The sequence below is a fragment of the Dipodomys ordii genome, unplaced genomic scaffold, assembly GCF_000151885.1.
Source record: "Dipodomys ordii isolate 6190 unplaced genomic scaffold, Dord_2.0 Scaffold37, whole genome shotgun sequence".
NCBI lineage: Eukaryota > Metazoa > Chordata > Mammalia > Rodentia > Heteromyidae > Dipodomys > Dipodomys ordii.
The window spans coordinates 4,863,972-4,891,652 of record NW_012267253.1 but is presented as its reverse complement, the minus strand read 5'-3'; the positions used below and the strand labels follow the sequence as shown (position 1 = coordinate 4,891,652).

The 27,681-nt window shown below is 46.7% G+C and overlaps 2 protein-coding genes across 3 annotated transcripts in view; one reads left to right on the top strand and one right to left on the bottom strand.

Moving 5' to 3' along the window:
* Positions 1-1,222: 1,222 nt before the first annotated feature.
* Abcg8 (ATP-binding cassette, sub-family G (WHITE), member 8) lies at positions 1,223-21,425 on the bottom strand. 2 transcript variants are annotated; one of them, XM_013017930.1, is made up of 13 exons: positions 21,363-21,425; positions 14,366-14,470; positions 12,494-12,650; positions 9,247-9,485; positions 8,772-8,904; positions 8,405-8,674; positions 6,141-6,303; positions 5,941-6,018; positions 4,492-4,691; positions 3,675-3,751; positions 2,576-2,843; positions 1,448-1,575; positions 1,223-1,360 (listed from the first exon to the last, which is right to left on the bottom strand). In XM_013017930.1, exons 1-13 carry the CDS (start codon positions 21,423-21,425, stop codon positions 1,223-1,225), a joined length of 2,019 nt encoding a protein of 672 aa, XP_012873384.1. The 2 variants fall into 2 exon arrangements, with proteins under 2 accessions (XP_012873384.1, XP_012873385.1); XM_013017931.1 differs by having other exon boundaries at positions 14,366-14,467.
* A 357-nt stretch (positions 21,426-21,782) lies between these two features.
* The window catches only part of Abcg5 (ATP-binding cassette, sub-family G (WHITE), member 5), a 28,226-nt gene continuing 22,327 nt past the window's right edge, over positions 21,783-27,681 (top strand). The window contains exons 1-2 of the mRNA XM_013017928.1: positions 21,783-21,931; positions 22,508-22,629. Coding sequence (XP_012873382.1) covers positions 21,783-21,931; positions 22,508-22,629 — 271 coding nt within the window. The remainder of the gene's footprint in view (positions 21,932-22,507; positions 22,630-27,681) is intronic.

Genomic DNA, 27,681 nt, shown 5'->3' with positions numbered 1-27,681 from the left:
AAACATGTACTACCCAACCCTTCACAGGAAAAGTCTATAACCCATGTGATTAGGAGTAGCAAGTAAATTCTACCCTCTGCAGTGTGGAGCAAGGCACACTGGGCCATACATGGGCTCTAGAGCCCTGGCCTCACTTGCTCAGAATCCACTCGTCAAGTCATTGTTCTTCCCCTGTAGCTGGAATAACAAGATGTGCCATCACAAATGGCCATTGGTTGAGATGGAATCTTGTGCACTTTTATGCCCCTGGTCTCTAACCTGATCCCCTGGTGGCTCCAGCTATGATTGCATGTTTGAACTACCACTACCAGCTCTCATTTCTAGACCTATCCTCAGTTTCTAGGGTTATAGCTGCCTTTCAGGTTTCGCCTACTTCTAACTCCTGAAAGACCACCAAGGCTTTTCTGAGCCCCTTATCACTCCGCTACACAGTAGCTATATGCCCTTGGCAAGGTGAATTTGTGCCTCTGTGTCCCCACCTATAAAATGGGACACCCTTACTGCAAAGGGTTATCTTGATAATAAATGATGGTATCCACATTAACTTATTTTGCATCCGATCTGCCATGGAGCCAGATGCTCAACCAATTTGTCAATTGGTCACGTTAGCTCTTGGAGCCCCTGACTGGGCACAATGGAAGACACCACATCTCCATTAGGTCACTTGTTTTCTTGCAGGGCTGAGGATCGACAGCAGGCTCCGGTATAGGTTAGGCACATGCTCTACCACAAGTTACACCCTCGGGCCTGATTTAAGTCACTATATTGAGAATGGCATTAACTCACCGTCTGGGGAAAGTATAAAGGATGAGGCTAAACATTTTGCTAGCTATTACATTGTTCTCTCTGGGTTCTAGCAATTCCTGAGGAGCCCAGCTACTGGATTCATGCCTAACATGCTTTCGTCCTATCCTGTGATGCCTTTTTAAAGACATTTCCAAAGGAAATAAATTATCCATGTTGTAGATGCCACCAAGTTCCTGTTTTCTCCTTCCCCACCTTCAAAGCTCTGGCCAGTGATCACAATTTCCCTTCCAACTGTCTTTATTCTACTGCCATCCTGTGGCTGACCTGTGCCACTGCAGCACCATGGGGCATATGTCATTGAGTGTCTGGATCCTCATTGTCCTAATTGTCACCAGGAAGGGGCTTCTTGAGAGGCAGGGAGTGCAATCAAGAAGCTGCTCAAGGCCCAACCAGTGCACAGGAGCCTGGGTATGCATCACCAGTCTTGACTTGACTTCTGTTTGATGAATCTCAAGGACATATAGTACAGGAACAGGAAGCCACTGCTGATGCCCATGACGATGATGTAGATGATGTGGAGCGGGTATGAGTTCAGGTCCATGGTGTCGAGCATCTGGAGACACAGACATCCAGTGAGCTCACAAGCAAGGCATCCAGTTGATTGTTCCTTAATTTAGAACCCAAGGCCTTTGCTACTTACTGTGTCTCCTGGGACAGTGAAGGTGGCATTGCCGACTTGCATGATGATAGGGCGCCTACTAAACTCAATTTTCATCAGCCCTGAGAAACACCACCGGAGGAAGGACACCTTGGAAATCCACGCAGGCGCTGAGGACAGCAAGAGCCACATTATTCCTAGGGTTTCGGCTGGCTGCTGTGTGTGTGGTACTGCTGAGGGAGGGCTATGCTAGCTCTAGCCCAGGAGAGAGGCCTAAAGGGCATTGGAGTGGTGGCAGGGGGAGGGTGAGAAACAGTTTCACCCACACGTGAAATCTGTAGCAATTCTAGAAAGTCATTAGCTGGGTCTCCTGCAGGTTCGCAGCTTCACAGAGCATTCAGCAGCCCCACACCAGAGATGACTTGGGTCAACCCTGACTCTGGAGCATTGTGGAGTGATAGAGATTGCATAAGCCTTGCTGAACTATTAAAAAAAGGGAAGGGGAGAGCTAGGCACCAGTGGCTTACGTCTGCTGTAATCCTAGCTACTGAAGAAGCTGAGATCTGAGGATTGAGGTTCAAAGCCAGCCCTGGCAGGAAAGTCCATGCCACACTTAGCACCAATGAACGACCAAATAAATAAAAATCTGGAAGTGGAGCTATGGCTTAAGTGGTAGAGCTCTAGCCTTGAGCAAAGAAGCTCAGGAACAGCATTGGGGTCCTAAGTTTAAGGTCCAGTAGTGGCATGCACACACACACACACAGTCTGGCAGAAAACAGGATAGGAAAGTGAGGAAAGGTTTCCATAGAGCGTACAATGGGCTGGAGTTGGCAGAATTGCTCAGGAGGGGCAACAGGGAGCAGGCAAAGCTTGCCCTGCATGGGTGAATCCTGTCCATAATCCAGGGTCCAATGATGACTTTCATGTGGAGATTCAGCCAAGGGGATGCAGTCAGGCTGACTTAGCATCTGCAAGGGCTTTGAGGAGGGGGTCACCTGTCTCCTCTAATAGAACCATGCCCATGGCCTGTAGGATAAAAGGCATCTGTTTGCCAGCCTTGGGGGCCCAGGGGTCTAAATGATCAACATCTACCTCAAAGGAAAGCAGCCTCCACTAGCCACATGAAGAGGATCCTAGATGCTTAGCCAGGAGAGGTGGAGAAATCCTCACCTATCCACAGATTGTCCAGGTTGATCATGAAGCCCCCGGTGAGGTAGAAGGAGTTATAGAGAGCGTTGCAGAAGAAGGAGGACATGTGGAAGGTGGGCAGCATGGCGGCAGCAGCCAGAGCCATGGTCCTGCAGCAGAAGACCACCAGCCACACCAGTACAAAGTGCAGCAGGAAGGGCTCAATGCCTGGCCGCAGGTTGGTCAGCCAGTAGATGGTCATCCCGTAGATGCTGATATAGGCGCAGTGCTCAGGCAGCTCCCCTAGGATCTGCAAAAGTACAGGCCTTGGGTCCACGGCCTTCATTTGTCAATATTTTACCACATACAAGCCAGGTGCTGGGGTCTCATGCTTGTGATCCTAACTACTCAGGTAGTTGAGATCTGAGGATAAAGATTCAAGGCCAGCCCACACAAGAAAGACTCTTATCTACAGTTCACTAACAAAAGCCACACATGGAGGTATGGCTCAAATGGTAGAGCACCAGCCTTGAGTGAAACAGGCAATGAAGAGCATGAAGCCCCAATACAGGCATATGCACAAAAATAAATAACATCGAATGTTCACGTGTTCCACCAGCACAATGCCAGCATTCCTTCCCGGTGCACACTGGCCGCTGTAGGAGTACGCTGAGGTCCAGCAGGTGAGCCCCTTCTTCCTGCACCCCAGAGGGCAGCCTAGGGCTGTTTGCACAGGATGGGAGCTGGCATCTACTCTCCTAAGACCTGAAGTCAGGTCCCTCCACCCCTCACCCCTGCCCAGATCTAGTTAGTTGTGTGGCCGTGGGAACTTCGCTCAGAGCTTCCTCTTTCTGGCAGCCTGACCTGTTCCAGGGCTCTGGAGAGGTAAAGGTTGCTAAGCCAATCCCATCTCTTCCTTTACAGGTCCCTGCTCACCAGAAAAATACCACTCCTGGTTCATAGGTCAGGCCTTTGGGTGACTGTTAAAAGAATATCAAGTCTTTGAGATTCTCCTAGAGAATGCCATCTCTGTAATTGCCAAGCATGTACGGCCTGGGGTTTCCACCACTTTCCTGCAGTATTTTGGCAAAGCTGTACAGCTTTCTTCACCTAACGTGTGCTTTCCACCCTGGCCAGTCACCTTGGCAAAGAAGTAGGGGCCAGTGGTGTACAGCCCATCCTCCATCTCGTGGTACAGCATGGCCCTCTCCGAGTGACCTGGAAAGGAGAAAGGGGAAGGGAGTGATGACTCGGTCATCTAGGTTTTCTGATTTGGCGTCTTCTTTATAAGCACTCTAAGTATACCATCTAAACTTCTTAAGTTGTGTGTGTGTGTATGTGTGTGTTGTTCATTTATGTGTGTTTGTATGTGTGTGCTGGTCCTGGGGCTTGAACTCAGGGTCTTGGCACTGTTTCTGAGCATTTTTTTTACTCAAGGCTAGAGTTCTAACTCTTAAGCCCACAGCTCCTTTTGGCTTTTTTTTTCTGTTATTGTTTGTTTTGTTTGTTTATTGGAGGTAAGAGTCTCATGGACTTTCCTGCCAGGGCTAATTAAACTGCGATCCTCAGATCTCAGCCTCCTGAGCAGCTAGGATTAGACTTGAGCCCCTGGCACTCAGCTCTTAAGTTGTATTTGTTTTTTAACCGGGCGCAGTGAAGCCACCCTGCTGCAGAGGCTGTGGTAAGTCTAAACTTCGGGAAAGGCTCTGTGGCTTGTGCATGGCTGTCAAGTACAAATCCTGCGAAGAGACTAACAGCTAAGACTCCATAATTTGCCTTCATTAGCATATTAATATGCAAACTTAAAAAAACAATAGCTGTCATTTATTTTACAATCACAATGATATTATTCTGTAAAGCTATTGTCCCCAGGTGCTCAGAGATGCACAGAGGTTGACCTTGGTGCCAGATCCCCCCTGTCCTGGAGCCCCACGGTCAAGAGAGCAGGCGACACTCACATTTGGAGGTGACACCCAGAATCACGTTGAAAGGGACAAGTGCTCCGATCATGAACAAGAGGGCTGTTGTGTCCGTGAAGGAAAGCTTGGTGGCCCCGTGACCATAGTAGAGGAAGCCGATGATGAGAGCCAGCAGGCAGGCCTCTGCTCCGTGGATGAGGAGAGTTGGCAAGTCTCGGAAGTCATTGGAAAGCTGCCGGCTTAAAACAACAAAAGAAACACAAAACACAAAAAGACGTCAGAAGAGCAACATATCCCAGCCTTATGACCTGGTGATTGCCTGAAGTCTCTTTTTCTTTTCTAATTTATAGAATGGGGTTGGTCACACCTACTTCACAGGAACACTGAGGATCCCATCAGAAAATGGATGAAAGTTTCTGTACACAGTAGATAATAAATGAATCGTGATGGCTTTGTACAAAGGTACAGGATCTCACCATATAGCCCTGGCTGACCTGCCTGAATTAAAAAATCTTTGTCTCAGCCTCTCCTGTGCTGGAATTACAGGCATAACTACCATATCTGGCCAATGATTATTACTTTTTTCATCAGTGTGTCAGCCTGACAATTCTTAGAGAAATTGTGCTGAGAGAAAAAAATCAATCAGATCCACAAAGTACAGTCAAGATGTTTGCCATAGCATTGCGTATTTCATAGCAAAGGCTCTCAAACAAATAACCATCCACAGACTGGAATGGTAAAGGACTGTGGCTAATATTGAATGCTGGGAGGGGAGTGGTGGAGGTGGAGTAGGGTGGAGTCCTAACCAAGTAAGGGGCCGGCTCAATCATATTTTTGAAGTAGATGACTAAATAATATGCAGAGCAGGATCCAACCTGTGTATTAAAATGTTTCTGTCCATGGAAATCACTGGAAAGACACAGGTCTGACATGAGAGCCTGGTTTTCTTCAGAAGCTGGTGTGACAGAAATTCCTCCATTTCTAGTTTAAATTCTCTTGTATTATTTCCCTTTTTCACAATGCCTTTAGGCTATTTCCAAGATCATTAGCCAGTAAGGCTATTTTAATTTTGCTTAGAGAATAAAAGTAGCAGGCCTGCTCTGTGTCTCCTGAGGGTCATGTTGCTTCTGAGGATTCTGGTTTGCAAACAATTCTACCTGTCTTCAACCTTCAAACGGACACCCTCCCCCACCCTCTATCAACACTGGGCTCAAACTCAGGACCTTTCACTCTCCTTTAGCTGGCACTGTACCACTTGAGCCACAACTCCACTTCTGGCTTTTTGCTTGTTCATTGAAGGCAAGAGTCTTAAAAACTTGCCTGCCTGGGTTGGCTTCAAAACATGATCCTCAGATCTCAGCCCCCTGAGTAGCTGGGATTACGGGTGTGATCTATTGGCACCTAAGTCTCAAATTCACTTTTAATAGAAAAAACTTAATCTGGTATTTAGTGAGGTTTGTGGGGTAGGGACAAAGGAGAAACAATTACCGGATCAGGGTGACAAATTGGTGTAGAGCCCCAGATGGCTGAGGAGGTGAGCAGTCGGCGTCCTGTGGCAGGGTTGGGCTGAGGGAGACAATATGTGGCTTAATGGCCAGGACCTGCTGAAGAAGGCTTCCCGGCCTGAGCCACGATCCCACCGTACCTCACAGCACAGGTGTCCGCATCCAGCCACGATCCCACCGTACCTCACAGCACAGGTGTCCGCATCCAGCTCCCTCGAGTCCGCTTTCCACACAAAGTCATCAAAGCCGCGTACTTTTTCTAGAAACAAGGCCGCTAGCGACCGAGCTTTCTCCATGGTGGCGACTTCCTGCTCTCGGCTGTGTCTGTCAATGCTGGTCAAGTCCACTATAAGCAGAGAATTCCAAGCCAGGTGTGATGCACCCTGGCCTGGGTCAGTTTCCTGGAGCTCCAGGACACTCCCTCCCCCCCGCCCCCACCGTGGTTATGAAGCCAGAGACAGAGCAGAGAGCTGGCCCACAACCTTGTCAGACTTGATGTCATCTGCAGAGGTCTACAGCGGATGGACATGGATGGATCATGAAGTGATCACCAGTAGAGGCCCTGGTTCCAGCTCCCCAACCCCACCCTGGCCCATTACAGAGAGAACCCAGGATTAAAAAAAAACCCTGACTCTATGGGCTGGGAATGTGGCTTAATGGTAGAGTGCTTGCCTAGCATGCATGAAGCCCTGGGTTCGATTCCTCAGTACCACGTAAGCAGAAAAGCCAGAAGCGGTGCTGGGCTCAAATGGTAGAATGCTAGCCTTGAGCAAAAAAGTTCAGGGACAGTAATCAGGCCCTGAGCTCAAGCCCCATGACTGACAGTTCATTATGCACCTCAAGTAAGAATCATGTCTATGAGGGGCCTTCATAGACTACCATTTGTTTCCTCAGTGCATGGCTACAGCTCCAAACACCAGATCTTTGTAGCAAACCAAGCCATCTGTGACTCCTGCACCCCAGACTGCGCCAGGATTTATAGGCAAGGGCTCATACTGCCCCCAAGGAATATCACAACAACAAAAAAGCTGCTTTGAGATCATTGTGGGCATTTGGCTTCTGATAGTGCCTGTCCAGGCTTTCTTTAAATCTCTCCTTTATTGGCCAGGTTGGCAGGTGTCCTCTGTTCCCTTATCTGAGGATGCTGGCCTGAGAATGACACACTGGCGGGAAGCCAGAATGGCATGCGCATATGGGGTAGAACTCCTTAAGAGTTCACCAAGGATGTGCAGAGGAAGGGCAGAGGCGGGGCCTGAGAGGAGCAGCCCATCCTGCAGGGGAGCAGTGGAGTGTGACTGAGGATGCTGCAGAAGCAGGAGTCACACACACCCGTGGAGTCCCAGTTCTGTGTCCCCCAGAAAGCATGCTGTGGCAGGCAAAGTGTTGAGCTCTTCCAGCTCCAGTCTCCCATCTGCATAGATGGAGATGACCTTGGCCTGGCAGGGGAGTTGGGGGGTCAACAGGGAGCTTAGGACTTCAATCCCTGATGTATGTCTTTAAGGAAATGGTGTCCATCTTTAGATTTATTGATGTATGCATGCATGCTGGTACTGAGAGCCTTTCACTCTTACTTGGCTTTTCCACTCAGTCCTCACACTCTATCACTTGAGCTACACTTCCACTTCTGGCTTTTTGTTAGTTAATGGGAGATAAGAGTCTCATAGACCTTTCAGTCTGGTTCCAAACCATGAACCTCAGATCTCAGCTTCCTTTAGTAGCTAGGATTACAGGCATGAACCACCAGCACCCAGCTTCAGATTTATTGGTGAGCTGCTGCCTACACTTTGCCATCCTGGGAAGAACCTGAGGTTCCAGGTGACCTCGGGAATCAGCCACAGCTGGTCAACAGCTTAGTAGTCTTGCTGTTCTAGCTGCTATCGTCCCCATGGGTACTACCCAGGAGGTGCCCTGAAAAAGCCACTGTTCTCTGGCAATGAAGGAAGTGGCTCATGTGACCCTGAGTTTAATATCCTAAGCTCTCAGGGCCCAAGAGAAAGCCAGTCTGGAGAGCAGAGCAATTCTCATGCCTCAGGATTCATTGGGAAAAGCCAACATAAAGACCCTGGGCTGTCCCTGCCCTGGGTCTGTCCATCCTGCCACACCTGACAACTCCCTGCTAGGAACCATCTTCAAATTTCCCTGGTGTCTGGCACACTTGAAACATCCTGTTTCCTACAGAGTCTGAACAATTGTACCAAGGGACCCAAGCCCTGCTCCATTCCCTGTCTGTTCCTACCCTGTGGGGCTCAGAGGATGGGCTTTGTCAGAAGCTGCGTTTTCCTCAATTGACCTCATTCTCCATCCTGCTCTGCCCAGCATCTCTTTGCTGTTGTCTCTTGAATCTTTCCATCAAGAGTTCTTTTTTGGGGGAGGAGGGAGGGAGGATTATTATGGGGTGGGGGTGGTGATGTGTACCAGGCCACTGGATGCTGGCCTGGCTGGCTCACCATAGAAGTCAGCAGGGTTGCTGTAGCGGGGACAGGGGTAGCCGATGGCTGTGAAATACTGGATCATGTGCTGCGCGGCCCCCAGGTACACGGTGGTGCCTGATGTCATCAGGAGAACCAAGTCAAACAGCCTGAAGATGTCGGAGCGAGGCTGGTGGACGGAGATGAGCACCAGCCTGTTGCCTTTGGCCAGCCGGGATAAGGTTTTCACCAGGTTGTGGGCGGTGAAGCTGTCGAGGCCGGAGGTGGGCTCGTCCAGCATGAGGATGCCTTCCCGACACAGAGGAAGGGGCCGGGTGACGGGGCTGGCCTGAGCCAGGCAGCCGCTCATCCCAGGTCCCTCGCCCCTTCCACTTCCAGACCTCACCTGGGTTCCACAGAAGCTGCACCCCGATGCTCACCCTCCGGCGCTCACCCCCAGACACCCCACGCACATACATGTTGCCCACGCGGGTGTCGGCACAGGGCCTCAGCCGCAGCTCTGCAATCACGTCCTCCACCTGGGGACACAGGAGAGGTCCAAAGTCGTGAGACACCAGGGGCTGTGGACACCTCCGCTGGGATCTCAGCATGCAGGAAGAAGGCGGCCCCAGCATTTGACTTCCCTGGTTCAGTTCGTGTCCACCCTACCCTGTGTCTGTGCCCAGCTTCTGAGCAGCTCACTATGCAGGCCACAGACCCCCTGCCCACGGGAGTTCCAGCAAACACGCTCCCAAATCCACACACACTCATCACACATTTGATAAGTACCCCCAAAGGAACCCACTGGGGCAAGATAGTTTCCTGGATGCTGAGTGGTGGTGTTCAGACTCAACCTACCCACCACCAAGTCCGTTAGTTACCCTTTTGTCACGCTGGGCCTGGGAGAAGGTCCTGGGCAGCCGCATCTGGGCCACAAAGGCCAGGGTCTCCCTGACTGTCAGATTGGGGAGCAGCTGGTCATGCTGGCGCACGTGGGCCACGCTCTTCCGCACCAGCTGATGCGTGCTGGGCTTCCCATTGATCCAGATTTGGCCCGACTTCATCTTGCCACCATGGTCTCGGCCTGTGATCACGTCTAGCAATGAGGCTCTCCCACAGCCTGCAAAGGCCCAGAGACATGGCTGAGGACACAGCTGCGTCACGGCCAACTCAGCAGCCCGCACTCCTTGTCTATTCTCCAGCGTCCAGACTGCTCTATCTTTGCACAAAGGACCAAGCATTGGGGACATAGACTGTTCCTAAGATCCTACCCAGCCTGTGGAGCTTCAGGGCTTTTGTCTAAAGCCAACTTGTGCCTGTTGGGGGCTTGAGAACTCATTGATACACTTCAGGCCAAGTCAACCATGGGCTGCAGGGCGGTAGAAGGACCGAGGCCTGACTGCCACACATCTGTTGTGCCTGGAGGGCTTGTTCCCTCCCCCCCCCAGCCCCCCAGCAGCAAGCCCTGGGCTGATAGCATTGTGAAGTTTTGCCACTATTTGCCACAAAGGTGCCAGAAACTTCTCATCCTCCATCTTCAGAAAGCTGGCTTTGTGGGAACAACTAATTTGGAACAGACATAGGGTGTCTTTTAAAAATGCAAAAACAGAACCTATTTTGTGAAATAAGGCAGAAAAACCAACAATGAGATATAGAAATGATTTTTTTTAAAGCACAAGGGACACATGGATTCTAGGTTCTGAATGTACCTACGTCTTTTCTCTTATTTTTAGCAGTAGTACCTTTTATTTTCCTTTTTACTTAAAGGAAGAACAGTCCTTGATGCTCAAATTAACACCACCCGCTATTTCTGAATGATGTATCAGTTACTACTGATTTGCATCATACAGAATCTAGTTGCCAAAAGTATTCCATAAGGCTCCTTCTTCAACAGCCATCCCAACTGAGAATGTGAATTGGGCTCAAGCTTTGGAATGGGGAAAAAGACCCGTCCAGGTGAGGTGTTAGCTTCTTTTCCATGAATATCAAACCTTTTTTAGGAGGATTTCTGTTTACTTTTTTGTTCTCTTGATAACAATAGACATGTGATAAGTTCTCCTGGCCACCGCCAATTGCAAAATCTAGAAGTCACGTGATCCTCCTGCTTAGCTGCCCAGAGGCTCGGAGTAAAAGCAGTCTTACACCTTGCCATCTGGGTGCACTTCATATAGGCCTCCTGTGAATTAAGGGGCAGCAAAATTGCCAGGAAAGGGAACCAGGGTTTAGAGACCTCAGCCCTGTTACCTACTCAGCCTCAGACATTCGTTCTGGTCTCTGAGTATGTGAGAGACTTTGCCAAGATCTTCTACCACCATGGGATTCCACATGGGAAGGGTACATTTCTGAAGCAAAGCTTTTGAGATGTATGGGTAGACTTTGCAGCAGAGGGTGGGTGTCTAATGCATTTAGAAGACTTGGAACCCGGAAACAAAGTCCATAGGTATTCAAGGCCTTTATAAAGTAGCTGGCATTTCTCCATCAGTAAATTCATTCCTCAGAAAACAGTTTTCGCATTGTTGATTCTCTACACAAGAAGCTAAATTTTATTTTAAAAATATGGCAAGTCTCTCTCTCTCTCTCTCTCTCTCTCTCTGTGTGTGTGTGTGTGTCTAGTAAAAGTCCTATGAAGTATAATGGGGAAACTATTCTGAGAAACGGTTCTAATAATGTTGATCAAGTAAACATGAAGGTGAAGCCAAGCCTCACTGAACCAGAATATTATTCAATATAATTCCTGTTCAGCCTCTCTGAACTTCACTTTCCTTAATCACAAATCAGGGCTATTATTGCCTAGAGAATTGTATATACCAGTAATCAGCATGCTGACTCTTACTAAAAGCCTATATGTTCCCTAGATGGTAAGGTAAATTCAAGAAGAAAAGGCAGATTTTTAAAAAAGCTACCAGAAGCTGTAACTCAAATAACACTGCCCTCCTTCTTTTTTTTTATCTTGTTTAGATCAGAATTGCAGAGATAGTGGGAGGGACTTAATGAGTGTGCATGTTGTCTCAGTTGCAAAGTACATTTACACATCCTAACTCATGTGATCTTTGGCTAGACAACAAGCAACTTCTCTATCAGAGGAGTGTAAAAGTTGGGGCAGATGTCCAAAATATTGAGTAACCTCTGTCTTTGGAAATGATTAATTAAAAAGTAGAAAGTGCTTTCTCTTAACACTGCAGAAGTGTGTCCCAAGAAGAAACACTGGATCTGAGTATCAAAAGATCAAGTTCACGCTCTAGATCGACTTTAAATGTGTGTCCTTAAGAGATTCACTTGACATCTTTGGATTTAGTGTCTTCATCTATTTAAATGAAAGGGAATGTTGTATGCACATGTGCATGTGCAAAAGAACACGCTGGAAGTATCAAAGAATAGATTATTTGAAAATCTTCCTCTAGAAATGCTTCCAAACTGCTGGGATGGAGGCATGGCTCAAGTAGAGGAGCACTCACTAGCAAGTGCAAGGCACTGAGTTCAAACACCAGTTACTACCAGATCGGTAGGCAGGTAGGTAGGTAAATAGATAGATGATAGATAGACAGCTTGACCGATCAGTTGATTTCCATACTGGTATGCAGAGAAGTAGAACTCTGTCCTTCAAGTTCTCCATTAGCTGTATTTTCTATAGTTTAAAATTTAGCCTGCACAAGTGACTGAAATGCTCCAAGGTTTAAGGCCAGTTCTATGCTGGTGGTTGAAGGTTGTACTCTGGTATGGAGGGGGAGAGCTGTGGCGGGGCTTTGCCTAGTCATTGTCTGACCATGACCTGACTCTGGCTGTGGAGGGAATGTCCTGAGAGGGTGCCCTTGTGGCTGGTGGAGGCTCTGGAGAGAACATTATGTCCCGAAGCTGCAGCCACACCATCTGTCTTTGGTTAATATCTGCCCTGAGACAAGATCATCAGTCAGCTTCAGGTGAACAAGAGACACTTGTGATCACCTACATAGCAACAGCTGTGAGCCAGTGAACAGAAGGGCTGGCCCTTGAGCCCAGGTCTCTCTAACCTGTGCCTGTGCCCTCAGCCACTCTGCCACATTGGTGTACTAGATGGTAGAGTTCTATAAGCAGCATCCATGTGTCCAAAGGAGCTAGAAGCCACGGCCCCACTATTTGCCTTCATGGTACCTGAGCTCCCTATGATGGCCAGCATCTGTCCACTTCTCACTTTGAAGCTCAGGTTCTGGATGCCCAGCTCACAAGAGTCTTTGCTCTTTTGAGACATCCAAGGTATCTTGAACTGAGCCAGCTGCTCAAACCAAGGCACCTGGGAGGCCATGTCCACCTGTAGGGAAAGGTACCAGAGGGTTCTTCAGAGAGCTGAATAGCTAAGAGGGAGTCAGAAGCTCATGTTCAACTTCCCTGTGCTCTGAGTGTCCCTTCCCATAGGAGATATCCCTCTGTGGGTATGCCTCAGGCATACCTCTACCCAGATTCTACTAGCACAGAGGTGAGACCCCACCCTGTTGAGAAACTGCTGTTTCTAGCCTAGCTTGGGAAGGAGATAGGAGAGCATGTAGAATAAGGGAAAATAAAATAACTTCTCAGGTGATTACGATGTGCAAGACATTGTGTCCATTGCTTCCATCATTAGCCCTTTCAGTTGCACTGCAAATGTGTACCATAGGTGTTACTGTAATGTCTTACAGATGAGGTTCAGAGCAGTGAAGTAATTTACTTGAGCGTACACAGATAATAAGTGGCAGCAAAGAGAAGGATTAGCTTGTTCTAACATACCCACAGGTGTGAGTGAGTGGGCCAGATTGGGACCTCTATGGCTCCATCCAGGGCCTTACCTAGGGAGCATGTGCGCTCTGCCTTGGGAAAGGGGAGTAATAAGGGTTGTTGAATTTAATGCAAGTGTTTCTGAAAACTCCTGAAAGGCCAGTGGTTGTCCGGGGAGTTGTTCAGGGTGTCTTATTAGCTTCAGGGACAGGACATTTGTCAATATAAATATAGATACATTGCTGGGCGCTGGTGGCTCATGCCTGTAATCCTAGCTACTCAGGAGGCTGAGATCTGAGGATCACGGTTCAAAGCCAGTCCAGGCAGGAAAGTCCATGAGACTCTTATCTCCAATTAACCACCAGAAGACCAGAAGTGGTGCTGTGGCTCAAGTGGTAGAGCGCTTGCCTTGAGCTGAAGAGCTGAGGGACAGCACCCAAGCCCAGAGTTCAAGCCCCACGACCGACAAAAAAAAATATATATATACATACATATATATATATATATATATACACATGGAGATACATAAATGCATGAAATCTAAATAAAGTCTATACTTTGATTTCTTTTTAGATCATATAGATCTGACTTTTGTCAAATAAAATGTATGAAGTTTAGTTATTAGAATTGTATCTCCTTCCTTCCGTCTTTCTTTCCTTGCTACCTTCCTTCATTCCTCCCTCCTTCATTACCTTTCTTCTTTTTTTTGTGCCAATACTAGGGCTTGAACTCAGGGTCTTGCATTCTCATTCAGGTTTTTTTTTTTTTTGCTCACTACCACTTGAACAATGCCAGCTGGTTAATGGGAGGTAAGAGTCTCGCAGCTTTCTGCCTGGGCTTGCTTTGGACATCAATCCTCAGATCTCAGCCTCCCAAGTAGCTAAGATTACAAGCATGAGTCAGAAGCACCTAGCCCATTGCTAATTTCCTAATGTGGGTAATTATTCTCTGCTATGCAAACTATTAACCTTAGGGGAAACTGAGTAAAGGGTCTATGGGAACACTATTATTTTTATAACTTTGTCTAAAATTATTTCAAACTCTGGAGTTCCAAAGACTACTCCGATGGGCTCTCACACTTGGTTTCCATAAGGAGCCTGAGGCCTCTCCATGCCTCTCCAGCTGTGTGTGCGCTGGTGAGGAAGGATATCTCTGTGAGGCTTGTACGTGACACACGAAGCCTGCACCCTCCATCCCAGGGCAGGCTAGTCAGTCTGTGGGCAGTGCTCACACTCCTTCTCCTTGAGGAATTCTTGTGAGCGTGTAGGCCCCTACCTGGTAGGTGAGGTCTCTGACCTCCAGCGTGTTGGACTGGCCACTGTAGGTGAAGTACAGGCTGTTGTCACTTTCAGAGGAGAACAAGCTGTCCTGGAGGACCTGCTGGGAGACATGGCAGGTGAAACCACTGAGGATGCAGGCAAAGAAGGAAGGAGACCCCAGAAGAGAGAGCGGTGGCTGACTATCTGGTTGAGATCCCAGGTTGGCAGGAGATGGGCTGGAGCAGGGCCGTGAGGAAATGGGATCGGTGAGAAGAGCACATCTACCCCTCCCTCAGGAGATGTTGGGATTCTCCTAGGACAGCTCCATCCCTGGAGAATCCTAGCTCAGGGCCTGTGGGCCAGAACCCAAGCAGCTTAGGATGAGTGACATCCAGATTCCACACGGGGAGAGCTGAATGGGAAGACCTAAGCTGCGAGCAGGTAAACGTAACCTTCAACTTTCCCATTCCATCAAATGGCTTAATAATATCTCCTAATGCCAAATAGACATTGCACATGAAAGGGTAACAGCTAGCAGCAAGTTAATACTCAACCTGTCAAGATGCCTTTCCAAGGAGAGTTGTATCTGATTTTGTTTGTTGGTAGGTTGGTCGGTCCTGGGGCTTGGATTCAGGGCCTGGGTGCTGTCCCTGAGCCTCTTTGTGCTCCAAGCTAGTGCTCTACCACTTGGGCCAGAGTACTGCTTCAGGCTTTTTCTGAGTAGTTCATTGGAGGTAAGAGTCTCTGGACTTTCCTGCCTGGGCTTGCTTTGAACCATGATTCTCAGATCTCAGTCTCTTGAATAGCTTAGATTACAGGCATGAGCCACCAGAGCCTGGCTTGTAGCTAACTTTTTTTTAAAAAATATTTTTATTATTATCTTTAAGTAGTTGTACAAAAGAGTTGCCGTTTAACCAAACAGTTTATGAATACACTATATCCTCAACATTGTTGCCCTTTTTAACATTCTCATCCATCCCCCCCCACTTCTTCTCTCACTCTGCTTAATTTTGTAGGACATACATTGGATTCTTATAGGCATTTTCCCTTATCTGATGTTAATGAGGAATTTTGTGCAACAGAGATATTGAAGACACCTTGGGCCAGTTCAGAGGCAATCTCTGTTCTCAACTCCACCACATTATCACTACCATCACCAACACCATCACCACGACTATCACTGTCACCATCACCATATCATGTGGTTGTTCTTGCTGAAATAGTGGTATATTTGTGCATTTTATTTAATATCTAATTTTTACATTGTACATAAGTATAGGTACAAAGCAATAATTTTATATATAATCTGAACATATAGATGCTTAATATATCATATATAACATATACATATAATATACAGCATATTATATAATAATGATTAAATAAAGCTAATTATTACTCTTTTTTTTATTGGTCATGGGGCTTGAACTCTGGGTTTGGGCACTGTCCCTGTACTCTTCAGCTCAAGGCTAGCGCTCCACCATTTGAACCATAGAACCACTTCCAGGTTTCTGGTGGTTAATTGGAGATAAGAGTCTCACAGACTTTTTTGCCTGGCTGGCTTTGAACTGCAATCTTCAGATCTCAACCTCTTGAGTAGCTAGGATTACAGGCATGAGCCACCGGCACCCAGCCTAATTATTACTTTTATTGCCCTAATCATTTCTTTGTATTGGGAACCTCTGAACTCTGCTCTCCTGGCTCTTTATAACTATTCCCTAGACTGTTGTAAGCTATGGACACCTTGCTGTACTGTAGAAAGATAGAACTTATTTCTCCTATCTACATTTCGATGCCCAATATCTGACCTCCTTTCATGCCCTCTCCTCCTCGCTTTCCTTACCTGTAGTGACCACTAGAGAACAGTGGTCACTACAGGTAAGGAAGTGGCAGAATCTTTGTTTTTAGTTTTTACAGAGTTGAAGATCAAACCCATGGCCTTGCTCATGCTAGGCAAGCACTCTAGCTCTGAGCTACATCCAGGCCCCAGTGATATATTTGAAATTTGATACATTTATGTTTCATAGTAGGTAACTTGGAGTGGTATTAACTGCCAACATATCTGATGGTTCTTCAGTCAAGCAGGCAACCAACACTGACTTGAGAGCCTACAGCTGCAGCTCAGAATCTGTGATGCAACAGTGAAAAAGACTATCTTTGATAAAGCTTAAATTTTAGTAAGACAGGCATTAGGACAGCATGAGAGTGCTCATGGTAAGCATCTGGGGCTACACAATACCCATGTGTACACTGATCCATGTATGGTTTAGAGGGAAAATAACATCCAACGTCTCTGCACCAATGGTTCAGGAAGAGAGCCTTGGAAAGAACATTCCAGATTTTTTGGGGGGAGGGGGGTGGTTAGAGGCAGTTAAATACAGATGATCATCTGTCTCCAATGAGCAACCAGTAAAGCTCTAGAGAGTGTAAACAAACAGCATACTAAAGCTACTTATATGGTTGAATGTTGGAACCATCACCAAAATTTTCCAGTGAAGTGGACATTTATCCAAAGAGCACAGATTAGGATACAGTAAAGCCACTACCACAACCATGTTCACTGTAGCATTATTTACCATAGCCAAAATATGGAATCAGCCCAGATGCCCCTCAATGGATGAACTGGTCAAAAAAATGTAGTATAGTATATGTATAAAATAGAATTCTTCTCATCTATCAGAAAGAATGATATTGTACCAATTATAAGGAAATGGGAAGACTTGGAAAAAATTACATTAAATGAAGTAAGTCAGACCCAGGGAAACACAGGTTGCATAGTTTCCCTCATTTGTGGTAGATAGAATATGCCTATAAATCTACAAGAAACCATACTAAATGGTAAGAAAGGGGATACTGAAGTATAATAGACTCTATGGAGAACACTAATAGTGTAATTCTTTAGAAATATTAAACTAAAACTCAACAAAACATCCAGGCACTGGTGTCTCATGCCTGTAATCCTAGCTACTCAGGAGGCTGAAATCTGAGGATTTGCAGTACAAAGCCAGCCCTGGCAAGAAATTCCATGAGACTCTTATCTCCAGCAAACCACCAGAAAACTGAAAGTGGTGCTGTAGCTCAAGTGGTAGAGCACTAGCCTTGAGCTGAAGAGCTGAGGGACAGCGCCCAGGCCCAGAGTTCAAGTCCCACGACAGACACAAACAAACAAACAAAAACAAAAAACAAAACCCTCAACAAAATAAGTACCAGGAAATGAGTCCTTGAGGGGGAGGGAGGGCAAGAGGAGAGAGTTAGAACAGAAGAGAATTCAGGCAAGCGTTCATTGCATATACCACAGAATTGAGAAAAACAAGGGAAGGAGTAGGTCAAAGCGGGGTGAAGATGTTGATGGATGACACCTATTAAGGTACATTTTATACATAAGCTGCTTTGCTAAATGGCAAAAAATGAATACATATCCTAAAATTTAAAAAGCTGAGTGAAGAGGTACGGCAAGAGGGAAGGGTGAGAATGTTGAAGACACACTCTATTTATAAACTGCTTTGTTGAATGGCAACACCTATGTGCCACTACTTGAAGATAATAAAAATATTCGAAAAATATTGTGTAGTGAAAATATAGAGAAACCAACCCTTAGTTCAGGATAGGAATTATCTCTGAGGAAGAGAGATGGGGAGGAGAGTAGGTGGAGTGAGGGTGAGCAGGCTTAAAGCTATGGGGAATTAGTGGTGAGCACATGGGAGATGGGAATAAACGGATTGGTTTGAAATATTTCACAATATGTTTTCAGTGTGAGAGGGTAAACGTATGAATAGAGCAACAGAGGTTTCCTCCCACGCGGATGGCCATGTGCTAATACTCCAAAGCAGCAGGGGAGAGTGAGGGCAACGGAGGTGAGAGGATCTGTGCCCTCTGAGATGGAGACCAGAGTCCCTGTCGGGGGATCAAGGCTCTGTGCCTGCTGGATTCTGGGTTAGCCCTGTGACTCTCTTCTCACCACTTCCCTCCCTACCACACATTTGACCTAGTTTTTCCAGTTCATTGTGTTAAACTACAGAAATGCTATCAAAAGTTCAGGGATTCACTTAATAAGCATCCTCTCCTCTCTTCTCTTTCCTCTGTCTCACTGGCTCTCTGTCTCTGACTCATTGTCTGTCTGTGTCTGTCTGTCTGTCTGTCTCTCTCTCTGTGTAGTACTTTGGTTCAAAATTAGGGGATCATGCTTGTTGGGCAAGTGCTTTTACCATGACCCTCACCCCCATTTGCTTTAGTTTGCTTTTCAAATTGAGTCTTGAGTTTATGCCTGAGCCTGGCCAGGGACTGTAAATTCTCCTTTCTCTCTGCCTCCCAAGTATCTGGGATTACAGATTGTGCCACCCAGGCCCAGCCCTGCCTTACTGTTTTTAAAGCAAGCATCTAAGTCAATTGGCATCAGATATGAATTAACTTCCTTTGGCTGGCCCAAACCCAGATTGGATGACAGACAGAAGGTTGCACTGAGGAAGGAAGTCCCAACATTGGGAGTTCAGCGTCCCATGTGCAAATGACCTCAAGCCCAGCTGACCTCTAGTTCATTGCTTTGAGTCGGGGAGGGCATTGGGGCATAGGGATAGAGTGCCAAGAAGGAAGACAGGGAAAAGTTGAGAGGTTCCTGACTCCTTGCTCCAGGGCTCACTCCAGTCTCTCCCCGCTGGACCCCAACTGCCATAGGACTGGTTTGCAGGTTGCTACATGGGGAGCTCGGCTTTAGGAGGAAAAAAATTCCTGCCTGGATTGGGGACCACTTCTGTTTCATTTAAAAGTATTTCCCTTGGCTCCCAGGATGAATTTGTTAGACTCTTCCTGAGGTTTTGACACACTCCCTGTATTTTTCAAATACTTAAATATCTATTCCGCTGACATTTTAATCAGTATGAATGTCAGAACATCATTTGAATTTCTGACAGGTGACACCCAAAAAAGCAAAAGCAGTTTTATTTGTAGGTAACCAGCTCAGCTCCTGCTGGGCTACATTGTAATTTCTCCTTGTATTAACTTCTGATCAAATTCCTGAGTCAGAGCAAAGGCAAGAAGGCAATCAGAGAGCACAGAGCACAAGTAGCTTGTTCTGAGATGAGGAGCTTGTGCTTGGAGAGAGAATGGCTGTGCTGGGGACTTGTGGCTGTGCTGGGGACTTGTGGCTGACAGGGATAATGCAGGCTTTGTTCCTGGCTGAGGGGACACTTCTGGACCTTTACTGAGATACTCCGACCAGGCCCCATGTAACTCAGCTCTGAAGCTCAGGACTCTCTTGTCCTCTGCTGAGCCTACCCTTATCCAGAGTGAGAGGAGTCTGTGGCCCACTGGGCCTCTGGCTCTCTAAGTGCCCAATGCCAGAGTTCCTGCGCAACTGCCTCAGTTCCCTTCCCAGGGCTTGTATTCAGATTCTCCCAGACCCAGCTTCTAGAGGCCTGATTGATAATCAACAAATGACATCTGTCTGTGGTGGGCATGGTCTACATGTGGGTGGGCTGGGGTGATCACAGGCCTGTGTGACTTTCTTGCAGGGTAGATGGACTGGAATGGAGGGTAGGCAGGGATGGGGACAGGTTATGGCATTGCCTAGAAGCTGGCTCCCTTATGCCATCTGCTATCACATGCTACCACTTTCTAACTGCTACCAAGAAGCTTTCGATGTTCTGCGTTTATACCTATGTGCCAGCTGGGGCAGTGATCAAGGTCAAAAGAGAGAAATTGTTTTATTTAATGGTGCTTCGCTTGTTAAATAGCTTGTGTTTCTCTGTGTGTGCGTGTGCGCATGTGTGCACACTCGCACGCGCATCAGTTACTTACTGGGGCTTGAATTCAAGGCCTTGTATTTTTACTTGCCTTTGTTGCTCAAGGCTGGGATTCTCTACCACTTGAGCCACACTTTCAACTAAGATCTTCAGGTCTCAGCCTCCTGAGAGGCTAGGATTATGGAGTAAGCCACCAGCCCCTGGCTGTTTGATAGCTTTTAAACATCTAGATATAGGTTAAATGGTCTATAACCTTTATTTCCAAGCCCTACAAATGTTAGGGCAGAGCACTGGTCCCCAGAGCAACAGAAAGATTCAGGGTCTATTTGTATTTGAGGATGTGGGGTTTGGCTAGTTCTTTGCCCTAAGTGTGGTAGTAATTTTCAGGGCAGAAAGTACCCCCAAAATCCACCACTGACTTCCTATCTTATTCAGCGTTTGAGGACTGCCCTTCTGGTTGATGGGGTCATTATCCACAGAGTTGGGTCTAGAGAGCACAACTCGTCATTGCTGTGGCTGTAAAACTGGCTAGGAATTGTGGATCCTTTGGGCCTGTCTGGGTTAATCAAGGTCAGTCCACAGGTCTGTGGCTTTTCTATTGGGTGGGGACTTGTCTCTGGTTGTGGTGCCCTTGGATTTCTTGTCTTCCTCCTCCCACAATAGGTAAAGACAGAAAAGTGGGGCGGAGTGAAGCAGAGATGGAATTCTGCTTCCTTTCCATCTTCCAATGTGGCCTCCTGTTTCAAGCCCTGCCCACAGCCCAGTCAAAGGACATTTATTAAGCAGATGAGGGAGAATGTCTTGTACCTCCACCCGCTGGCCACTTGACTTCTGTCTCTTCCTTCCAGCTCTCTCCCAGATCTGAGGACTTGCTTGCCTCACATTTCGCCATTCCCACAAGTCATTGGCCCTCCTGTCACATTCATCATTTTACTCCCACTGAGATTCTTGGCCTGCCAGATGAGTCTCTAGTGTGTATGAACATATTTCTATGATGGAATTTCATTTGGAAAAATCAAATGGGCTCAAATCACCCATAAGAAAGTACCTCCTGTCCAAGGAGCGTTGCCTGAGGCAGAAAATGACCTCAGAGACCTCTTGGTGCCGAGCCTGCTCTTTGCAACCCTCTGATGCCCAGGAAATGGAGGCTTGCAGCCACATCCACACTGCCTATGGCTCAGGCAGTCAATTAGGACCACCAAAAGCTCCTGGGGAGGGGCAAGAAAGGTCGTTTCTCCCCACCCACCAGGACTGAGGCATGTGGGGGTCACTCACCGAAGCATCTTGGGCAGAAGCCCCATTCCACAGCTCAGTCTGCACTGGGATCTTCTCAGCCATGGGGGCCCACACCGTTTGCACCCTCAGCTGTATTCCTGTGGACCTCAGCTTGCTGCCCACCAGCCAGGTTCTCTCCCTACTTCTTAGAGCTGAACCAGCCGAGCCCTTCCGCTCTCTCCCAGCCTCTCTCCCAGCATGCCTCGCTGGCAAGCCCTCCCACAAACACGTGGAATGTTCTGCCCACTGTCTAAAGGTACATCAGATAATGGCACCTGTGGCCAAGTCCCTGTCCTGTTGCTCCCGAGGAACTTCAGGGCCGGGCAAGGGAACAGGAGGGGCACTCTGCCACTCAGCTGAAGCCACTCCAGGGAGGGTCAGGCCACCAGAAAACCCACCTGCCTTTGCTGTCTGTTGGCCATGAGTGAGCTCCCCTTCCTGACCCCGGCTGGGGCCAACACATTCCAAGTAAACAGACCTTCCCCGAGCTCCCTTCAGGAGGTTCCTGAAGCCGCCGCCCCGGAGCCTCGGCACAGTCTAGGCGTCCTCCACGTCTCCTACAGTATCAGGTAAGGCGTGAACACACAGCCCGGCCTGGGCTCCTGCCCCCTACTCTGCCTCTGTCCACTAAGGGGACCATGGAGGCGGGTGGAGAAGGTTTTGTGCTGCCTCTTTAGTAGATGGGGTGGTGAGAGGAGAAGGGGAAGGGCTGCCACTGGGATATGAGGAACAACTGTGTATGGCTCATCCTCTTGCTCAGGGCAGGGCCTGCACATAAAAACCGTGTCTGGTCTCTGGCCCATGTCCTCTTACCTCTTCCCATCGCTCACACTCCTTCTCTGGCTTGTCCATACTTCCCTGTGTGGATGGAGAGGGCATAAGGGGCCCTGACACCTGGTGGAATGAAACCTTGGGTAGGAATCAACATTCCTATGTAGCATCTTCCAACCAGGTAGAGAACTTTCATTCAGGGCAGCTGCTGCCTGGCACTTTCCTGATACCAGTAGCCAATGCCCAACCAGGTTGACAGAGGCTGACACAGAGGCTGAAATACAGTTGGGAACCTGTCCAGAACAGAGTAGGGATCAGGACTGGGGTCAGTCCTTCCAGGACTCCGTGATGCCTTTGTGGGGTTTTCTTTAAAGCAATCGTGTCGGGCCCTGGTGGAATACCAGATCCTGTTGGCAGCGGTGGACTAGGCAGATCCTCAAGGACATCTCCTTGTACATCGAGAGTGGGCAGATAATGTGCATCCTAGGGAGCTCAGGTAAGTTTGTAAGCAGTTCCCTATTCTCAGTAAGGGCTTGGACAAAGGCTTTGACTTGATTTAAGTGCCACATTGGAGAAATTTGTGTATGGTGTATGGTAGTAGGGATCAAACTCAGGGCCTCATGCATGCTAAGCAAAAGCTCTATCGAGCTACATCCCCAGCCCTGCAGGTTAATTTGTATTTCCAAGTATAGAAAGAGCCCTGGAACTGTGGCTAGCACATATAGTCACACAGTGAACAATTTCCTAATTTCCTCCTCCCCAGAGATTGGCAAAAATAAAAGCCCTCTTAAATCGCATATTTGATTTACTGCTACTGTTTTTATTCCTTTATGATGTACTTCAAATGCATAATCAAGAAGAGAGAGAATAAGCCAGGTGTAATAGTTCATAGTTACCTGGGAGGCAAGGTATGGGAAGATCACAGTAGAAGGTCAGAATGGGCAAAAAATTTGTGAGACTTCCCCCCCCCATCATCTCAACTAACAAAAATGAGTGTGATGGTTCACTTTATCATCTCATCTCAAAAGAAGGATCATAATGTGGGCTGGCCCCATTTACATGTTTAAATGTAAGACCTACTTTAAAAAAAGCACAAAAAGAGGCTAGGGTGTGATTTAATTAATAATCAGGCCTTATCAAGTCTTCATGTATCTGCTTCAGGTCTTTTTATTTTCAAGCATTCATGATTACAATTAGGCCATGATGTGCCTGTTCCTCCTGTCATCTGCTCCTCTTTTCCAGGAGTCACCATATTTGAGTCTGAATTATATGTGTCTTTGCAGCAGGCAATCATTGTGCCCCTGTGGTATTGTTACTTTTGGTGAAGCCGTTTCTTATAGGAGGACAATTTTCCTATGAGGGCCACAGCTGTGACTCTGCGGAGCCCCACCAACAATGCCAAGTGCTGGGGGATGGGCACACTGGTCCTGAAGAGGGGGTCCACCCTGGTGTCTTCAGATGAAGGATTCTGACAAACTGGCTTCACAGAAGCCTTGGTTGAGCAACTGCTTGTAAATAGTTGACAGCAGCTACTACTGTCCCCTTGCATTCATCGCTTAAGATCAGGATTATATGTCTGGAATGGAAATTAGGAATGCTACTAGTTAAAATATGAGCACCCTCTCTCCCGCTTTCCCACAGATTCTGTGCTGAAGGTTTGGTTCCCAGTATGGACATAGTAGATGTTGGAATCTTGTGGAAGATGGTTAGACCATTGGAGGCACTGTTCTGGGAAGGGACTGATCTAGTTCTTGCAAGACTCCAGTTAGTTCCTACTAGGGCGAGGTGTTATAAAAAGAGCAAACCAGGTCCCTGAATCTCTGGGATTCTTCTTACCTTACCATGCAATCTGTCCCTCTGACATGTCGTCTTGCTGTAATGCCATTTGTCATGGTTCAATGTGGCCAGAAAGCTGTCCCCAGTGCTGAGCAACTGAGGCCACTCAATTTTGAACTTCCAAAAACTGTGTGCTAAACAGATCTCTTGTATGTCAAAGTGCCCAGGCTCAAGTATTTTGTTATAAGCAACAGAAAATGGACTATATCTCTTTGTTTCCAGAGAACAGAATCCATGACCACTCACCTACCATAGCAGCTACACAGCTAGTTGGCACAGTAGTATGTTAAGATGCTGTGACAATGAATGCACTGTCTGCCTTAGTCCTTTTGGGCTTCTATAACAAAAGACAATACACTGGGTAGCTTCTGGACAAATGGATTTATTTCTAACAGTCCTCAAGGATGGGAAGTCTAGGATCAAGGAGCTGGAAAGTTTGCGTGTGATGAGAGCTGGTTTCCTCAGAAAAAGCCTGAGTTCTCTAAGTGAAAGAGGAAACCACTGAAAAAAATTACTGTTTTGATAGAGGTGATAAACAGAGGGGTTACATTTACACGAGTCAGGTAATGAGTACATTGCCTTTTGTTTAGTGTCATCTGTTCCCTCATTCTCTCCATTCCCTCCTTCCCGCCCTCCCATCTCCACTGCTGCATTCTTTCACCCTTTTTCAAAACTTGACTTCTGTGCCATCCCCCCCACCGTCCCGAAGATATACATGAAAATACACCGTACATAAGGTAAAGAATACAGAATCATCAGATAAAGAAAAAGAAAAAAAGAGAAAAAAAGTAAGTCTTTTGTTAGGAGTTCATTTCAGTACATCTTATTTTATATACATATGAAGCGGTGCGTGGGCATTGCCCCTCTGTGATTCTCTCCTAAGGCTATCCTCGTTTGGTCTCACTGTATGTGACTAGAATCCTGTGTAATCTGTCATATCTCAGGGCATTTTAGATCTAATTTCTACATATCAGAGAGAACATGCGCCCTTTGTCTCTCTGATCTTGGCGTACCTCACTTAACATGATTTGTTCTAGTTCTATCCATTTTTCCTGTGAATGATATTATTTTATTCCTTCTAAAGGCTGTTTAAAAGTCCATTGTGCACAGATACCACATGTTTTGGATCCACTTGCCTATTGTGGGGCATCTGACTGTCTCCTTATCTTGGCTATTATGAATAGTGTGGCAATGAACATGGATATGCAGATGTCCTTGTCATATCTTGGCTCATGATGCTCAGGGTAGATGCGTAGGAGTGGTATGGCTGGGTCATAGGGAAGTTCTATGTTTAGATTTTTGAGGAACCTCCAGACTGCTTTCCAGAGTGGTTGTACTAGTTTACATTCCCTCCAGCCATGCAATAGAGTTCCTTTTTCCCCACGTCCCCACCAGTATTTGGTGTTCAAATTCAAAATGTTGGCCAATCTAACTAGGGTGAGATGGAATCTCAAAATTGGGAAACCTCTTTTATAAAGGTACTAATCCTAACTGTGAGAGCTGGGTTCTACATGTTACACCTTTAATTCCACCTACTCCCTAGTCCCATCACCTTGGAAGTAAAGAATTCAACATATGAATTTTAAGGGGACATAAACATTATTATCCTATCACTAAATAAGATATACACTTTTCTGAAGTTTCCTGTCAGTCCTTTTGTTTCCATTTTGTTTATTTGGGTGTTCCTGTGTGTGTGTGTGTTTTGTGTGTGTGTGTGTGTGTGTGTGTGTGTGTGTGTGTTGGTCCTGGGGCTTGAACTCAGAGTCTGGTTGCTGTCCCTTAGCTTTTTTCCTCAAGGCTAGCACTCTATCACTTGAACCACACCTCCATTTCTGGCTTTTTGGTGGGTAATTGAAGAGTCTCATGGATTTTTCTTCCTGGGATGGCTTTGAACTATAATCCTCAGATTTCAGCCTATTGAGTAGCTAGGATTACAGGTATGAGCCACTGGTGACCAGCTCTTATTTTCATTTTAAGAAACAATTTCTAAGTATATACATGTACCATAACATTCAAGGTTGTTTTAATTTTCCTTTTCTGGGGGGGGGGTGGCGGTTGTGGGGCTTGAACTCTGGGCCTGGGCGCTGTCCCTCAGCTCTTCAGCTCAAGGCTAGCGCTCTACCACTTGAGCCATAGCGCCACTTCTGGCTTTTTTCTTTTTGCTTATGTAGCGCTGAGGAATCGAACCCAGGGCCTCAGGCATGCAAGGCAAGCGCTCTACCACTGAGCCACCTTCCCAGCCCTAACTTTCTTTTTGATAACAGAATATGCTTTTTAAAAATTAAAAAGTTGAGTTACCCCTATAATGCTTTTTATCTGTGCTCCTTATGTGGAATTAGGAAGGGTAGATATAGCGCCCTCTTCAGAAGTTCACCCCACAGCTACATCATGCTTTCTGTGTGTCTCATAGAGGGTAAACAGTGAGTAAGGCTCTTGCTCTGGGGGTATGGGATAGTTTCTTATGCTATACCTAATCATGGCTTTATGATAGCATCTATCCTTTTACTGAACAAAAATCCACAGTGCCTCTGAGGCAAAGTTTTTGTGTATTTCTCCCCTTGGCGTGTCCTTAAAATCTAGAATAGGATCATGCAGAAGATGGTAAATGAATATTTATGGAACAAGCTAGTATATAAATTGTCTATGAACTAATCATAGTGTTTTACAAAATGACATGATTCCATTACTGTCTCATGCTAAGCAGCACTATCACATTTTATTAAGAAGGAAACGACAGCATATAGTTCAAAGTCTCAGTAGACAGTGGCCTAAAGGAAGTTTGCCTAGGGCCAACCACCATACCTGGAGAATGCCAATTTATATGACTCCCGACCTGCAACCGATTAGAGTCCAGACTGTGGACTGAACGCTTCCTGACAGATTATTTTAATTGTAAATTATTTCTGTTCTATGAGAGGAATTAATCCCAAAAGACATAGCTCTATTCACCCTCAAGGTACTAGCCATTTTGGTGTTTGTGATGTTACTATTCTTCTCTCCAATGACTATACATATCAGTTTTTTATATCCTTTCTTGAATGAGCTTTGTCATCCTGCTTCTTCCCTCATTGATGAGTTAATAAATATTTGATCCGGGGCTGGGAAGGTGGCTCAATGGTAGAGCGTTTGCCTTGCATGCATGAGGCCCTGGGATCGATTCCTCATCACCACATAAACAAAAAGAAAAAAGCCGGAAGTGGCGCTGTGGCCCAAGTGGTAGAGTGCTAGCCTTGAGCTGAAGAGCTGAGGGACAGCTCCCAGGCCCAGAGTTCAGGCCCCATGACCGGACCCAAAATAAATAAATAAATAAATATTTGATCCATGTTTAAAAGACTAAGTTAGACATCTTCTACTCAAAAATTTGAAAATGTCCGTAAACTTACTGGCTTAAAACAGCAAAAGTATCATTTACTGTATCTCAGGGCTCTGGGTCAAAGTATTAAAAGTGACTTGGCTGGGTAGCTGTCATTTCTTATGAAGATATAGTCAGATGGATATTAGAAGGGTCATAGTCATCTGTAGGCTGAAGTGGGGCTGAGTACAGCTTCCCGGTGACTTTCTCCTGCCGGGGTTGGCTAGCTGCTATTTAACATTGCTCGGTGAGGATGTGTGTTATGAGAAGATCCAGGAGAGAACTCTGAGCATCTCCCACAGGATGCTGAGAAGCAGCAGCTACACTGGAATGTAACAGGGAATGATGGCATTAAAATGA

What these genes read in the sequence shown, in the direction of transcription:
- Abcg8 (XM_013017930.1), bottom strand. Translation starts at nt 21,425, where the DNA reads ATGGCTGAGAAGATCCCAGTGCAGACTGAGCTGTGGAATGGGGCTTCT. An exon ending in GCAGCTTCTGTGGAACCCAG is followed by an intron (nt 8,675 to 8,771) that starts GTGAGGTCTGGA and finishes TGTGTCGGGAAG; the next exon opens with GCATCCTCATGCTGGACGAG. An exon ending in CCTGGACAATCTGTGGATAG is followed by an intron (nt 1,576 to 2,575) that starts GTGAGGATTTCT and finishes TGCTGTCCTCAG; the next exon opens with CGCCTGCGTGGATTTCCAAG.